Here is a 17,231-nt window from a genome sequence, read left to right on the forward strand (position 1 = left end):
TGTGATATTTTGAGATGATATTCCAATAAAAAAATTTTTGTAAACCAAAGTTTATAAAGGTTTACTGAAATTTTAATACAATCTAAAAGAAATGGGACATTGAGATTCTTTTAAATTGGTATTTTTTTATTATCAGGGTCAAAAGCATTATTAGGCTCAAAAATATTAGTAGTGAGTTATATTTGCTGTCAAAGCACTAGTCAAGTTTGGGTATCTTTACCTCCTCACAAGTAGAATTGTAAGGTTGATGATTTTGCATAGCTTTGCCTCACTTGCAAATTAAGATATCTTTCTCCTGAAGTTACTGGTTTTCTTCAAGAACAAAGATGACAAACACAAATGTAATTAGCTTTAACAGTCATGATAAATATGGACCTGGCTGGCTTCCTTCAATACCTAGTCAAACCGTTCTACTGTAACTGCTGGCGCCTTCACCTCTAAGTTATTTTTGTCTCCTCTTTAAGCATCTTTTACGCCTATTTATACTTACACTGTCATCCCCCATCGGAATGGATGCTCCTTGGGGGTAAAGATGAAATGTTTATTTTTTTCCTTTGTATCCCCACTACTTAGTACACTGCTTGGTAAACACTAAGTGTTTATAACTAGCACCACGTCTATAAACTGTGTACTTTTTTGACTAAATTAGTTTTGAACAGCTGAAAACCTGTATTTCTGAACAGCCAGAAAGCTGTTTGTTTTTCTGTCATCTGTAAAAATTCATGTGGTCGCAGAAGCTCACATATGGATTTCTGATCATAGTTCATTAACTGAAAAAAAGCACCCCAAAACCTTGGCTACCCAAGGGTAGATATTTTCCTTTAGTAGCCTGGGTAGTAAAAGAAATCAGTGACTCCATGAGCTATCCATAAAAGTAGAAATGATCCCCTTCCCTCAGCTGGTGAGGTAGTGAGTCCCCTAGGGGACAACAGACTTACTTCTAGCAAGAAGGTTCCTGGTTACCCAGGAACCTTGAGTCTATTGACCTAGATATAGGATTCCCCAGTTGAGAGGATGCTGGGTAATAGCAGCTTGGTTTCTTCTTAGCTGAACTGATTGCGGGTCACTGTGGTAGGGTATAGTTCTTGGATAATTTGTAATTCAGACAGTCTATTCCCTGGAGAACCCTGAGCTAATGCAGAAAGCAATAGAACCTTACTAATCCTAACTCATAAGAAGAAAGCGCAATGGGAGGAGCACTGGATTTGGAGTTGCAGGATTTGGGTTCATCTCTTCATTCTGCCACTTACTTCCTGTGTGACCTTAGACAAATCCTTTTGTTTCTCTTGGCCTCAGTATTTTCATGTATAAAATAATGTAATGGGATAAGCTAATCTCTTATAAATGAATATGGGTCATGGAGTCATGAATATTAAAATATAAATTTTAGTTGTTTCATATATTTGTCATCCATCCATTTTTTACATCACCAAATGAATATATAATCCCATAAGCATCAGAACTTCATTGCCAAAAGTCTCTTTCCATTCTTCATCCTACAATCCCTACTAGGAAAGAGGCTTAGAATAAATTTTATATCACAGAATATTTTAAAGATATGAAATGTTATTATTAGATAAGGAGCTTCTTGGCACAGTATGATCTGGGCTCAAATCTCCTATCTGACACTTACAAGTTGTTTGACCCTGGGCAAGTCATTGTGCCTCAGGCAACTTTCAAGGATTTATCCAAATCAGACTGGCTGCTGGAGACATGAAGATCTATACTAGGAGTGGCAATGTCAGAGAAGAGAAGGGAGCATATATGAGAGATGTTACAGAGGTGAAACTTGCAGGCCTTGATAACAGATTAAATGGGCGCTGGTGAGAGACAGTGAGGTGTTAAGGATAACTCCTAGGTTGTGAGTGGGAGAGAGTAGGAGGATGGTTCTGCTTTCTACAACAAGGAAGGGGGGGGGGTAGTATTTAGGAGACAAGATAACGAGTCCTGTTTTGGACATATTTAGTCTAAGATGGCAACTGGACATTCTATACTTTGATAAGCTTGAGTCCTTGTGATGAATGAGTTAATATCTAATTCATTTTACTGGTTCTGTTAGTTCAGTTTTATAAACTCATTTTTTTTTTCTGATTTGGAATTAAAGTTGGATTTTTAAAAAATTCTAACTCTAACAAATATTCTTAAATGGTAAATGAAAGGCCACTGTGGAAAAAAGAGACGGTATTTGTTAAATGTCTTTCAGAGAAAAAAATGAAAGGAAAACTTCTGTTGTGACTGGGAGAGGAGAAAGAGATTCTATAGGCCTCCATCTATGAGCCAAATGCAACGTAATAGGATGACACATCAGTCCATTCACCTACAACGTGCCAAGCAATGTGCTAAGTACTGGGGATACAAAGAGAAAAGAAACAATCCTGGCTCTCTAAGAGTTCAGATTCTGAAACTGGATATTTTGACATATATAGAATAAATTTTTGAAAAAATATAGTGTATGTGCAAATAATGTATGTAAATGCACTGAAAACTATAGAGCTTTACATATCTCAGCATAGCACATCTCAGAGAAGGACAAGATAGTGTGGAGACAGGACAACAGAGCTTGGCACAAAGTGGCCGCTTGATAAATGCTGACTGAATGCGGCAGCTATCTGGTGCCACAGATAGAGTGTCGGACTTGGAGACAGGAAGACTGGAGGTCAAATCCTGCCTCAGACACTGTGTGACCTGGACAAGTCCCTTAACCTCTTTCAGCCTCAGTTTCCTCATCTATAAAGTGGGAATAATAATAACTCCTACCTCACAGGGTTGTGGCACAGAACAAATGAGGTAACACATGTAAAGTGCTTTGCAAACTTCAAAGTGCTATTTAAATGCTAGCTATTAGCTAGGAAAGAAAGACACAGGGAGGCAGATGTTCCCTTGTAGGGCAATGTAGAAAGTTAGAATTTCTAGACAGAGAAGGACCCTTCCCCAGGAATCACTGAGTCCTATCCTCTTATTCTGCAGTTGGAAGAAACCAAAGCCCAGGGTAGTTTATAAGTGACATGCACAAATTCATGTAGCTAATTAATGGCTGAGCTGAGGGGATAGAAATAAAGACCCCCAGTCTCTTCCCTATATTATATCATCCCAAATAGAAGAGAAAGTTAAGGTTATACTTGAAAAAGAGATAAAATCTTTCTCAACTTCTCTATAAGATTATTAATAACAATTTCTATTTTTGTAGCATTTGGAAGTTTGCCAAATACTTTACACTGGATCCTTGCCACAAATCTGTCAAGGACACGCTGCAGGCATTATTATTGCCTTTACTTTATGGAGGAAACTGAGGATCAGGAAACTGCAAGTATTTCCATGCAATTTCACCTTGACTTTGGTTTCTATATCCTTATTTATGTATGTATTGTCTCCTCTGAGAACATGTAAGCTCTTTGAGGTCAGGGAGGTTTCGTTTTTATTTTTGTATATTTGGCGTCTGTTACAGTATAGTATACAGTAGCATATATTGTAAAGCAGCAGAGGGTATAGTAAGTACCAAGTAAATTGCTTTCCAGGTGGTCAGCATCAGAAAGTATATTGGAAGCCAGGTTTCTTCTGATTCCAATTCTAGAACTTCTCACCATTCCACCCAGAAAGTATTTTTGGTCAGTAAGTATTGCTTATATTTAACTGCATACCCTTCTCACCATCCTTTGCCTCTCAGGATACTCATTTATATGCAAGTTTCAGTTCAGGCTGCATCTCCTATGGGAACCCTCCCACAATCCCCCCCACTCCTTCCTCAAATGACACCATTTTAATATTATCTATAGCCATGTTGTATGCTACATCTCTCCTGTAGAATGTATACTTCATAAATATGGACAAATACAGGAGTGATTTCATTCTCGCCTTTCTGTTCCCAGCATTTAGTTGAGGGACTTATAGATAATAGGCACATAGGGTGAACTAAATCTGTGGATAGTCTTTTTTCTCCTAAAAGTAAAGCAGCTAAGAAATTTTTGATTCATCTTAATGACAAAAGGTCTTCAAATCGTAAAGGTGGTGATGATTGCAACTGCTGTCTTGGATCTGAATCTGACCAAGAAGGTTGTCAAAGGGAGGAATGATGGGAACCTTGCAAAGAAGTGGTTTCTCCCTCCATCTAAGAGTTCCATGCTTCTGTTTGACAGGGGGCAGGTTCAGAATCAGTCAGCCAGCAGCTTTGAGGAGGCTAAATTATTCTCACCATTGTTTGCCTGAGATTCATAACTGATTACCAATAAGTATGATGAGGAAGCATGGAGCCAAAAGAAAGAATACAAATAAGGAATCGGGAAACATTAACAGCATGGTGCTCGGCACAAGAGGAGTGCTTCATACATTTTTGTTGAGTGGATACATGAATACAGCTCTTTGAAAGCTTCTAGTTAGGATATTATTAACAAATACAAACTATATGTTTCACAGTAAACATACACAAAGTGAAAGACATCAGACTTGCTTTTATATAAATTGATTGGGAACTGGTTTTTTTCCCAATCATTCCATATGAAATCATCTTAAATTTGCTGGATAAACTATTATTGATATATTATATGTATATAATATTCATATAAATTATTATGTTGCTAATGAATTATAATAACGATAATAGTAGGTATTAGGTATAAAGTCTGTAACGTCACTGGTATGGAGAGTTCTTGATTTTTGGCAATCTGTAGTCTTAGTTGCCTAGATCTGACACAGAGATTAAATGACCTGCTTAAGGTCCCACAAGCAGGAGGTACTGGAGTGTTCTGGCTCTAAAGTCATCTAATGTTATGGTCCTTCTGTATTATTACCAATCCATTACGACTGTTTCTTTAGAGGTGCTATCAGTATTCCAAATTATTTCACTCATCATCATAACAACCTATGCATTATTCAGGTGAAAAGTAAAATATTATCTACAGACATGGTGGTGGTGAGAAAAAGGCATGATGGGACTGGGCCTGGTTCAAGATGGGTACCATTTTTTAACAGGCTGTTTGTCTTGACTCTCTTTTCTCTTTCCACCTGCTTATGGGAGACTACCTCTAAAGATTCCCCCCACCCCATTCAGGCTACCTTTGATGACTAAGGACCTACAATTATGGGGCCTCATCTAAGTAGAACATGTACTCTTTACCAGTCGTTCTTCAAGACACCATCTTAACCCCAAGAAATAAATCTAGTGGTGAAAATTTCTGGAATCCCAGTGAGTTGGTGGGACAGTGATGTATGGGTGGCCTTATATGGTCCCTCAAATATTTTGGGAGACCAGACAATCAGAAGGAAAGATCTTCCAGTAGATAATGTTGCCAATTTCCATAACTAACGTGCTATCCTGCAACAGCTCTGTGAAATAAACTATCACGTTCTAAAATTGTAAACTGGAAGTTTACACCATTTTATCAGCATCACACAAAAACTTCACACACCCATTGTTCACTGGGATTCAAAAAATTAAAGTAACAAGGACAGTTCACAATAATTTTCTTCATTGCTTTACCTGAGCTGGTTGAAGCTGGGGATTTGCTGCGTCTCGATGGACCAGGACTCTTAGTGGTGCTCCTGCGGGATGTTGAAGCTATTTTGGTGTAGGAAGTGGATTTTACCACTCGACATTCTAAGGAATGGAAGACAAAAACAGGTTATCATTGAAGATTGTCAGTGATGATACAGGATTAAAAGAGCATTACCAGGAAAGAGATGTAAATTTAAACTTAAAAACAGGCACTGAGTCAGACCTATGATCCATCTAGCTGGGGATTTTGTCTCTGACAATGGTGTCAGGGGACATGTTGGGAAAGGACATAGTCCTTCCTGATAACAAACTAAGCTTTACCATAAGCATCAAATTACTTTCATTTTGGGAAACTGTTAAGTAGAATAGCAACTTCATGCAAAAATAATAAAGATTCCTAAACAAGAGTTACTATAGCTGTTCTCTTGTTTTCTTTATCCCGTAAGGCAGGGGTTCTTAACATAGGCTCCAGAGGTCTGCGCGTAAATTTCAGGGGATCTATGAATTTAGATGTGAGGGAAAAATGACACTTCAATTTCCATTAATGTCTAACTGAAATTTAGCATTTCCCTCAATTATTTAAAATCATACTTCTGAGAAGGGGTCCATAGGCCTCATCAGACTGCCAAAGGGATCCATGACTCACAAAAGATGAAGAATTATTACTGTAGAACAAAAGTATAGTGCTCATTTCTCTGTGTGTATGTGTTTTCCATCTAAATTCTTACTTCTTCTAAGAAAAATGACAGACGAAAAGCAAGCCTCATAAATCAAAACATAAGCACTACTTCTGAGGTGACACAAGTTTCTGTCAATTATGACAGGCCTGAATAAAGTGAAACAAGTCTGTTGTTTCTGGATAATCCTCTGGTGAACAATAACCCAACCAGTAACACGCAGTTCGTCTCAGTTTGATGGAAATAATACCATTTGCTCACAAGAGACAACAGTAAAATCAATGGAGAGACAATATTGCCTTCCTACACTGACACAGAGAGATTTTCGGGTTAGAACTGGCATACACCCACACAACTTTGTAGGCACACTCATATTATGCCTGTAAAAATGGTTTCTGGCCTGGGGATGAAAAACAATTTGATGTTCATCAGAATTTCAATCCTTTGTTTTCAAGCTTACCAAATTCAACTTTAAGCATTTTAAACAGCAAGTAATCATTTTTGTGTGTGTTGGCCAACTATTAACATTATGCAAGTTACATTTTGCAAATCTGCATTTCTGCACTTGATACCTTTAAACTCTAATTTCAGACAAGCTGAAAATTCCAGATATGATTCCAGTGCCTGACATGGACATCAAAGACAGTCTCTCTTTCTTGCCATCTTGCATCTTATTCCTAACATTCCAAACTGGTTTCTTTTTTCCTCTACCTAAAATGTCTCCATATATACATCTTTTTTTATTTGTTCTGTCAATAAAAACCTGCACCATAGTTTGGAATGTTGAAAAAACCCAGAACTATAGGCATATGCTGGGCTGATGGTAGAAAGACCAGGGATGGAATAAAGTAGAAGACTATCTCTTCTGATGAGTGTTTGAGTTGGAAGGCCGTGGATTGTTGAGAGGCAAACCATAATGGAGGAGGAAATTCTATCTCAAATTATGATTAGTTCCTTCTCCATTTTTTTAGTGCCAAAAGGAGATAAAATTTACTACTGGCTTCCCAAGTCTGCCCAAGGCCTCTCCCCACCCCAAACAGTTTCACTTAAGATGTTTGTCCTTAAGGAATGACCCAGGTTTTCAAGTTCTCCAGAAGAAATTTATCTAGCAGAGTTTTTTGTTTTTTAGAAGAGGGTCATCTATGGAAATGTCATCCAAAAAACAATGAAATAGTCAAGAAAGGAAAAAGCAAATTCCTAACATCAGGAGGTCTGGTCAAAAGAAATTTCAAAGATTTCAAAGCACTAGGTCAAACCACATTGTGCGTGATTTACCTTGGAGTGTGTGTGTGTGCATACACATGTGCATTGTACATGTGTGTGTACATGTTTTAATTTCAATGACAAAATTTTTGTTATCTCTATACGCACCTGCTAATCTGAGGCTTTCTCCCACACAGCTGACTGCAATGTTGCACCATGATGATAATGATATTGGCTAATATAAAGACCCAATCTGACCACACATGGCCAATTTAGTCAACTAAAGAGATAAATGGCAGAAAAGATCGGACTATAACCTACAGGAATGATATCATTTTAACATGGCCTTACAGAAACTCCCATAAGATTGCAATGGAAAAAATCAGAAACATGGGAAATATCGATTTCCAATAAAAAGTTATTTCTCCCTGTCTTCTGACTTTTAAAAGATGTAAGATGTGGGATCTACATAGGAGGAAAGGTAAGGACACAGTAATCTGGCTGAGAAGAAAAATCTTGAGTAAGAAACTTTGGAAAATAGCCTATCAGGGTCACTAAAGGAGTTAGGGGCAATGTTTTTGGGAACACAGAAGTAGTCTGAATGATGCATACAGTAACAGCCAATAGAAAGTTATCTTCTTCTCACAGTGACAATAATTCCTTGTTTTGATGAGTGAAATATGTCAGATAAACTAAATGACACTAATGCTGCCATTTCCATAAATACACGTATGTTTTTTAAAAATTGCTAAACTCATACCTTCAGTGCCTATGTTACAGACTTGAAAAGGTGCATTATCTTAGGGGCACATGAGAACTAAACAATAATGACTAAGAATTGCAAGGACTGGAAATAATTCCTACTACGTGCCTTCAGAATAAGGATAAAGCATCAAGAGTCTTACACTGGTGACTATATTGGTACTAAAAAAGATGAGGTCGAACAACAAAGAACAACAATGACAAAAAATTTATCGTCACTGTTTTTTTCTTAGATCAAAGAGCAAATTCAGTTTAGGACCAACTCAGAGCCAAGCCCTAAGGCAAAGCAACCTCTTCCCCATTAAATTTTAGATTTTAAATGTTTTAATTAATTTAGATGAGCATTATATTTTATAATTGTAAAAATGCAGTGAAGAAGAGCAAATGCTTAATTAGCTTAGGGAGAAAGCCAAAACTCAGCTGGTTTGAAACCAAATGCTGGAAACATTGTGAATAACGCAATCTCAATGACCAAGAAAGTACACAAGCTTATTTGCTGACACAAAGGACTTTGCTGAAGATTCTGACAAGGAAGAAACCCTGAAATCCCTGCCTGCTTGTGGAATTTGCTTCTTAGGGGATACACTTAGTTGTGCTGATATAGTCCAGCATTTCTGACCTCTCCTCCATTTTGCCATTGGCCTCTGTCTATACAGAGATCATGGGCTCCTTTTGGCAACCCAAAAGTGAAACCCCTGAACTCCACCTCAAAATATTGTCTTTAAGTCATTGAAGGAGGTATTAAGTTTTTTTAGAGGTTGGCGAAAATAAAGATGTGACTTTTTTCACCATTCAAGTTCAGACTCCCTGATACTTTTTTATGGGGGTTCCTGGATTCCAGGTAAAGAGCCCTTACTCTAGAAGGGCAATTTTTGCGGGGACTATGATAAGAGATGAACCATAAGAATGATGATGGTAAAGAACACTAGGTAAGCCTCTGACGATGTGGGGTTTTTTTGGTTTTTTTTTGTTTTTTGTTTGTTTTTTTACTGTGGCTATAGATCTTGACCTATCAAGACTGTGGAATCATAAAGGAAAATTTTCTACTTAGCACTGGAATGGAAAGTGAGCACTTAAAACACGTCTCAACACTCTATAACCATCCTAACACAAGGGCTGTCTTGACTGTTAGAGGAACACCTAAGGTGGAGAACCTATGGCCTCAAGGCTACATGTGACCCTCTAGGTCTTCAAGTGAGGCCCTTTGACTGAATCCAAACTTTACAGAACAAATCCTTAGATTCTAAGGCCAAACCCCCTGACCTGATGCTATAGCTTTCCATACTCCACCTCTCAATAAAAGATCAGAATCAAATTGACACAACCATGGTTACAGTGAAGAACTGCTCTGTCTTGGGAACTCCTGTTTCTGAGTAGGAGACTGCCCAAGCTGATGTCCCTTCTGGCCACTTCTTCCTAAACAACCCTTCATGTTAGACCATTCCTGAAAATTACTTAGTATACATTTTGTGCTTAATTTTCTGTGTAGATGTTTCTTCCAAATACAATGTAAGTACCTTGAGGGAAAGAGTTGTTTCATTTTTGTCTTCATATGCGCAGCAGTTACAGCCAAGAGAATTTGCCCAAAATAAATGCTTACTGAGTTGAACTGAATTGAAGTCATAACATGACTATGTCCTTTAATAGTTTATCATGACAGAGTAAGCAAGTTTTGATTTTTCCTTTAAAAATGTGCTTCTGATTATGCTTTTCTGCCTTTCACTTAAAAATTCCCCACATCAGGAATAGTTTTGGAAGGTACTGTTATCACTTTCTCCAGACAATTGGTAAGAGGACTGTCAGTATATAGTCAACAGTGCAGGTATCCTGGGACTTTATAGAAGCAGTAGACATTAAAACGTGTCCCCTGTCTTAGGTTGCTAATACCCCCAGAGAAAAGGATGCACTTGGCAAACACACAGGCAGTAAATGCGTAAGTGGGGGTGAACGGTTCTAACATGCCACAATTCAAAATACTGTAATTTCTTGATAGCAGGGACTGCTTTTGCCTTTGTTACGTATTTGTAGTACCTAGCCCCGTACTTGGGAACTCAGCAGACAGTTGATAAATTTTTGTTGACACGGACATGTAAATGGAAAACATAAAAGTAAACAACAACAAAAACTGAAGCTAAATGCAGTGTAACTGTAATGACCAAGTTTGGCCCCAAAGAAGTATCAAAATGCAGCTCCTTCCCTTCTTTGCAGATGTGGCGGGGCTACAGGTATGGAGAACTAGATGGAATGTTAGGTTCAATTGATGCGTTAGTTTTTCTGAACCCTTTCTTCATCCTTTTGAAAAACTCTTTTATATATCATTAATCTTTTATATATTATTAAAAGGGATGGCTTTCTTAGGGAGGGAATACGGGATATAATGAGAAATTTAGGTGATAGAAAATAAAATGTTCTAATGCTTGGTGAATAAGTGAATGAATATAGAAGGTACAAATTTCTACCTGCCTCTGAAGTTTCAACCAGTGCTTATATTCACTGCTCTAAAAAAGAGTTGGGAAGGCTAGTTGAACTGACATTGGGAGTCACTTCAGGGACAAAAATGAAATAAAAAGCCATCACCAGAATCCTCCAGATACCCTATCATATTGGGCTGCACTTTTAATTTTACCTGTTCCTTTTCAGGGCATCTGTTAGGTGAAAAGTGATTGGAGTTCTTTCAAACTTGCAGTATAGCTGCTAAAAATGTTTTTTAAACATGGAATGAACTAGGTTTTTGAGCCTCTTCTACCATATGCTAGAAAGAAAGATGTTTCAAAAAAGCTATCTGATCATTATTCTTGATTCTTAATCATTTTAAAGAATAAATTTATATATAAGGGTTCATCAAGGACAGTAAATGCATTTTGTTCCTGACTGTTCCAGGCTTACTACATTCCGGTAACTGCCTTTGTACTTTTTAAACTTGGCAAAGATGCAAATCCTTATAATGGAGGAAAAGATGAAAAATAACTACCCTTCATTGTGTTGTTATATGCAAATAAGACCTAAAACACCTTCTGTTCTAGAACACTTCATAAATATGGGCTCAGACAGTGACAAAGGACAAACTGGTCTTCAGAAATCTTTTAATTTGAAATCTAGCCAATAATACAACTTTTCTATTTCCTTTTCATGTAAACACACAATGACACTTGCAAAGCATGAAAGCTGGGGCTGGGGCAGGAAGAATGAAGAGCAGCCAGTGAAGCTAGAATATTTTGAAAAAGCAAGAAATCAAAGTGACAGGAAGAAGACACTATGGAAAGAATAATCTAGGCTCTGGAGGTGGAAGAGACTTTACACTTTATCTAGTCCAAAAGCCTCACTTTCCAGATGAAGAAACTGTAGAACAGAGAGGCAAATTGATTTGCCTAAAATCAACACAGGCAATCAATATTGTGATAAGGATGGACAGGTGTAGAATAAAATTTTAGTAACTGAAATTCAATTCAAATCCTCATTTATGTGCATACTTGCATGGTAAATATCAAATTGGGTCAATAATTTTTTACTTTTTATTTCTGTCACAGGCTAAGCATTCCAGATGGTACACAACATACCCAAATGTGCTCTGGCTGGCTGGAGATCACTTCATAAAACTAAGAGGCAGCAGTGCCACGCGTTTACTGAATTGACTGCAGAAGCCCTACGTGGTTCTGCAAATGACTTTGTGGTTCCATGATTTTTATAATATTAACATCAAAAGAGGGATCGTTCAGAATGGTTGATGGCTCTGTTCACACATCTATAATAATTTTAAATGTCAAGTTAACTACTTCAACCTTTTCTGCCAGGGCTTCTCTCCCTGACATTGACATCCCCATTTCCTTCCTTACATATTTATTGTTCTGGTTAGCATCAACTGTTAATTTTTATCTTCACACATGATTGCTAACTACATGCCTTCCCTTCTATACGTCCCCAGATTCTCTTTTATACTCCATTCTGCTATGTAAGATGTTCTCCACCAATGCCCTATTCTGAATTGCAACGAAAGTTCTCTCTTCTAATATTCAGTCCCCTCCTCTACTTGCCCCCATACTTTAGCACAAGCTGTTGTTCTCTTATGCCGGGTATGCTTTCCCTCTTCTCTATGTTTTGGAATTTCTATCTACATTTAATTCTCAGGTGAGTGCCACCTCCTACACAAAGCCATTCCTCATTTCCCAACTGTCATAGCTTCTCCCCATGCATCCCACCTAACTGTTTTGTATTTCCTTTACATTTACTGTATATTTACTTACTGATGTATGTATTTCTCTCTATCCCATAAGCTACTCAAGGAGAAGAGCTATTTCCACTTTTGGGGGGGGGTCTCCAATATGTGACACACTACCTGAAACACATAAAGTACCTAACAATGTTTAATGACTGGAGATGAATTTAAGTTCCCATTTTCCTTGGAAATCTTGCTCTGATTATTTGAAATTTTTTGAGATCTCTCTTGCACTACCAAATGCATCTGGTTCTCTTCCTGTCTTTGTGACATTTCCTTCTTGGCTTCTTCATCATTTCCTCTTTCTGACTAATAACTATGGGCCCTTCTGAGACTCCTGTAATGCTCAATCTTGACTTCCCTCTTTCTTTACTTCTTATTCTCAAACGGTTCATCTGCTCATATTTCAACCATCATCTTTATTCTACTGACTTCCAAATCTCTCCTTCTATGGCACAGTAGATAGAGCATTTGACCTGGAGTCAGGTAGAACTGAGTTTCAAATCCAAATCCAACCTTAGATACTTACTAGCTGTGTGACCTTGGGCAAGTCACTTAACTTCTGCCTCTGTTTCCTAATTTATAAAATAGGTATAATAACAACACCTACTTCCCAGGGGTACCTACTTCCCAAGATTGGTGTGAAGATAAAATGAGATAATATTTCTAAAGTGCTTTGCAAAGGGCATAAAACACTATATAAATGCTGCTATAGACAATTATGTTGTTGATGAGTACTTCTGCAGCCACCTAATGCAACCCATTGAAAGGAATCCCCATTAAAATATATCTGATAAGTAATAATCTATTCTGTGCCTGAAGACCTCCAACGAAGGGGAAGCCATTAACTACTAAGGCAGTCCATTCCATTCTTGGATGCCTCTAATCATTTGTCAGTTTTTTCCTAACTTTAAAACTAAATTTCTCTCTTTGAAATTTCTACCCATTGTTTTTACATCTGCTCTCTGAGGACAAACAAATTTAATCCCCCATCCATAAGACAGCCCTTCTAATTTGGACATATGAATTCTGTTTTCCACTCCTTTCCCCCATCTCTTCTCTGGATTAAACAGAGATAGCTCCTTCAATTAATCCTTAAGTGACAAAAAGTGAAATAAGGTCCCGTGTCATCTTGGTTGCCACCCTCCCCAGACACTCTCAAGTTTTTTAATGTCCTTTCCAACACTATGTTCCCCTAAACTGAATACAGTATTCCAGATGTGATCTAACCAAGCAGAGTACCATCATTATTAACCTGGAAACCATGTCTTTCTTTGTATTCACATCAGTCTTTTTCAATAACTTCCTTCTCTCCTCATCAGAAATGTTTCCCTTTTTGTCATCATAATTTAATTCTTAACAGTTTCCCATTCTTCCTGTATTGCTTTTCCCAAATTTAGTGTCTATGTCAGACTATAATCATCTTTCCTTTCTTTCTTCATCACGACTCTAAGAGGTAGCGGTCACTTATCCCATAGAAGTTTCTCACCTTCTAAATAATTCACACTACTATGTCATCTCCATTTAAATCTTCCCACTGAATATGAAATTAACTTAACATAACTAAAAGCAAGATCATATCATCTTTTACAAAATGGCTTTCCTCCCCAACTTCCCAGCGCAACCACAGGCATTACTTATTTCCTAATACCCAGGGCTTACAATCCTGCAGTCATCATTTACCAATTCCCGACATCTCATTAGTCAGCAAATCCTGTCACTTCTTTCACCACAATTATGCCTCAGATCAGATCCATTTATTCTACTTCCATGGCTCCCCCACTCTTGTCCAGATTCATATGCAGAGATCACTTAAACCACCTACTCACTGGTCAAACTGTTTTATTTCATTCTGTACACTACTACATGATTAATATTTCTATAATTATGATTCATCACTGGTCACCTGCTCAAGTATCTGCCATCAATCCTTCATATTTTCAGTAACTAATCCAACCCTTTAACCGAGAAGTCAAAGCTCATTATCCAAACCCTCAACTCTTACCAATCCTTAATTAAATTTATTTTTTGCCTTACATTGCAATATATTGCTCTATATTATATTTGCGTTATATTCAGGCTATATATGTTGTCACAGAATATATGAGTCAAAGAATACTACAGTTCTGAGTATCACTCAGAAGGCAACAGAAAGGCATTGGAATGAAAAGCACTTATTAAGCACTTACTATATGCAAAGCACAGTGCTAAGTATTACAGATATAAAACCAAAACAGTCTCTGTCCTTAAGGAGTTTATATTCTAAAGATAAAGACAACCTCTAGTGGAATGACATTTAGAAAAGGTCATGTCCATTTGGAAAATCACAGAGATGGTGAGAGGAGCAGATTGACACACCCCTTCTTGTAGCAGAAATTGTCCTGTTTTGATTATGGTTTCAGTGGGTAGGAGAGATCAAAAGGTGGACAGGAAGATGCTTGCTTGAATAAGAGCAGGCCACATCACAAATAAAGAATTGTCAAGAAGTGAAGTAAAGGAAATTAAAAAAGGATGATGGGAAAATCCATGTGCTTCTCTGGTACCCTCGCGATGTCAGGAGATCACGAGAGTTCCCCCACTTTCATTCCCCACACATTGACTAAACTCTTTGTGGTGAATTTATGGGTGGTCACAGACAAAACTCTCAAGGATGAGGAGGCATGGATGGCTTATAATTTGTATAATTGGAAGGAAAATCCACCTTGATGGTTTATGAAATGCCCTTGATCCTTTCTGTTGATAAATGTCATCTTGAAAATAAAGAGCAGAATCCAGGCAATGAACTGGTCTTCAATAGCAATTGTGATAAACACATGCCTGACACATGAGTGTAATACTAGCCCCTGCAATGAACTCTTCTCCAGCAAGAGATTAGGCTGTTCTCAGAAGACATCAAATATGACCAGAAATTTTCTGAGGTGAAGATGAGACAGCACCCAGAGGTAACAGACTTGCAAAGTTACACAGATCACTGATATTATTTAGCATAGGAATTCACATTTTATGTCATGGACTCCTTTTGTCTGGCTAAGCCTGTGGATTCCTTAGAGTTAAGTTTTAATTCATAAAATTCATTTTTTAAACTCATAAAACAAAATACACATGATTACAAAGAAAATCAATTATATGAAGTTATCAAAATCTATACCTTTCTTTGAATCTTTATCTCTACAGACAAGTTAGCAGCCTCTAGAACGAGAACCCTTGATTTAGAATGAATATTATAGAATATCTGACTACATGTGTAGCCAGCTATCCCAGTGGTATCAAAGAAGGGAATCAGAAGATTTGCTGGTTTTTAGGTCTCACTGGAGATTTGGATCTGGAGATTGTTGTATCCAACTGAAGTAATGAATGGCTGGAGGAAAATGGAACTTTTGTGGCTTAGGAGCGATCCTAAACTTGGAGGACATTCTAAGGAAGACCATGAACTCCATAGATTCTTCCCAGGGCTACCCTAGAATCTACTGGTACTATTCATCACTACCACTTCCACTCTAATAACAATGACAATAATATTAAGCTAATATTTATATAGCATCTACTATGTACTATAGGCTCTGTGCTATGCACTTTACAATATCTCATTTGAGCTTCATGACGTAGTATTGGGACATTGGTGCTATGTTACAGATAAAGAAACTGAGGCAAACAGGGTAAGTGACTTGCCCAGTATCACCTGGCTAGTTAGTGTCTGAGAAGGGTTTGAAACTCAGGTCTTCCTGACCACTGGCATGGAATTATATCTACTATGCCACCTAGCTATCTCCCATAATGCCCCCTAGAGATCATAGTCCTCTTGGCTAGAGAGGAGAGCATATCATCACCACTACATGTAATTTGTATTTGTAATCCACTTTTAGGGACAGAAAATAATATAACCCTACTGGAGGTAAGGATGATTTCATTGTTGTCTTTGTGTATCCAATGCTTAGGGGAAGGGAATAAGCATTTATATAGCACCTACTGTGTGCTGAGCATCGTGTTAATCACTTTTTACAGATATCTCATTCTATCCTCATAACAAGCCTCAAAGAGAGGTACTATTATTATCCCCATTTTATAGTTGAGGAAACTAAGGCAAACAGAGTTTAAACTTAGGGTCACATAGCTAATAAATGTTTTAGGCTGAATGTGAGCTCAGGTCTTCCTGACTCCAGACCCAGGATTCAATTCGTAGCATCATTAGGTCCTCTCGACCATTGTAGGCCCTTAATAAACACGGGAATTCAGAATTGTGCAGTGAAAAGAATCCTGGATTTGGAGTCAGAGGAAGTGGTCTGAGTCCTTACTCTGTCACTTACTACTTGTGTGACCTTGGGCAAACCATTTAACATCCCTAAAGCCTCCGATTTCATCATCTGGCAAATGAGGAGGCTGAATTAGATGTCCTCTAAGGCTCCTTCCAGTGCCAAACCTTTGATGCTACAAGCCCTGTGAGGCCTAAGCAATAAGAACTTTAAAAGCTTGTGGGAATAAGCTGGTATATGAACTAAGAAATTATTAGTCTTAGTATCTGAAATAATTCTTATATAAAAGTAAAGAAGGAAGGAAAGAGAAGGATGTTCTAAAACGTGTTTGGTAGGTAAGCTTGCTCTTGAAAACAAATCTTGGAAAATGGACAACTTACCATCCAGAATCAGATCTGACCCAAGCCTGTTTTTGAAAGAACACCAAAATGTCATTGTGACCTAGGCTCCACCCTAGGCCAAACCCAGACCTTGGCAGAATAACAAGAAATCATGTGGAAAGACAAATTGAGGCCACCTGGCTTTTGTCATATCCAAGATGGAAAGGACCTCAAGCCAAGCAAGAATTACCAGTGACATGGGAAATTGGTAAAGGGTTTGGTAAGCCTCAGGGACAAAAATGCAGTATCAAAGTGACA

The 17,231-nt window shown here is 37.8% G+C and overlaps 1 protein-coding gene across 3 annotated transcripts in view; it reads right to left on the reverse strand.

Moving 5' to 3' along the window:
* DCLK1 (doublecortin like kinase 1) overlaps window positions 1–17,231 on the reverse strand; it is a 405,519-nt gene that overhangs the window by 105,560 nt on the left and 282,728 nt on the right. For all 3 annotated transcript variants that reach the window (XM_072611906.1, XM_072611909.1, XM_072611908.1), the window contains exon 5: window positions 5,474–5,590. In XM_072611906.1, the coding sequence (XP_072468007.1) occupies window positions 5,474–5,590 (117 nt within the window). The remainder of the gene's footprint in view (window positions 1–5,473; window positions 5,591–17,231) is intronic.

Source organism: Notamacropus eugenii, chromosome 5, assembly GCF_028372415.1.
Source record: "Notamacropus eugenii isolate mMacEug1 chromosome 5, mMacEug1.pri_v2, whole genome shotgun sequence".
Classification (NCBI taxonomy): Eukaryota; Metazoa; Chordata; class Mammalia; order Diprotodontia; family Macropodidae; genus Notamacropus; species Notamacropus eugenii.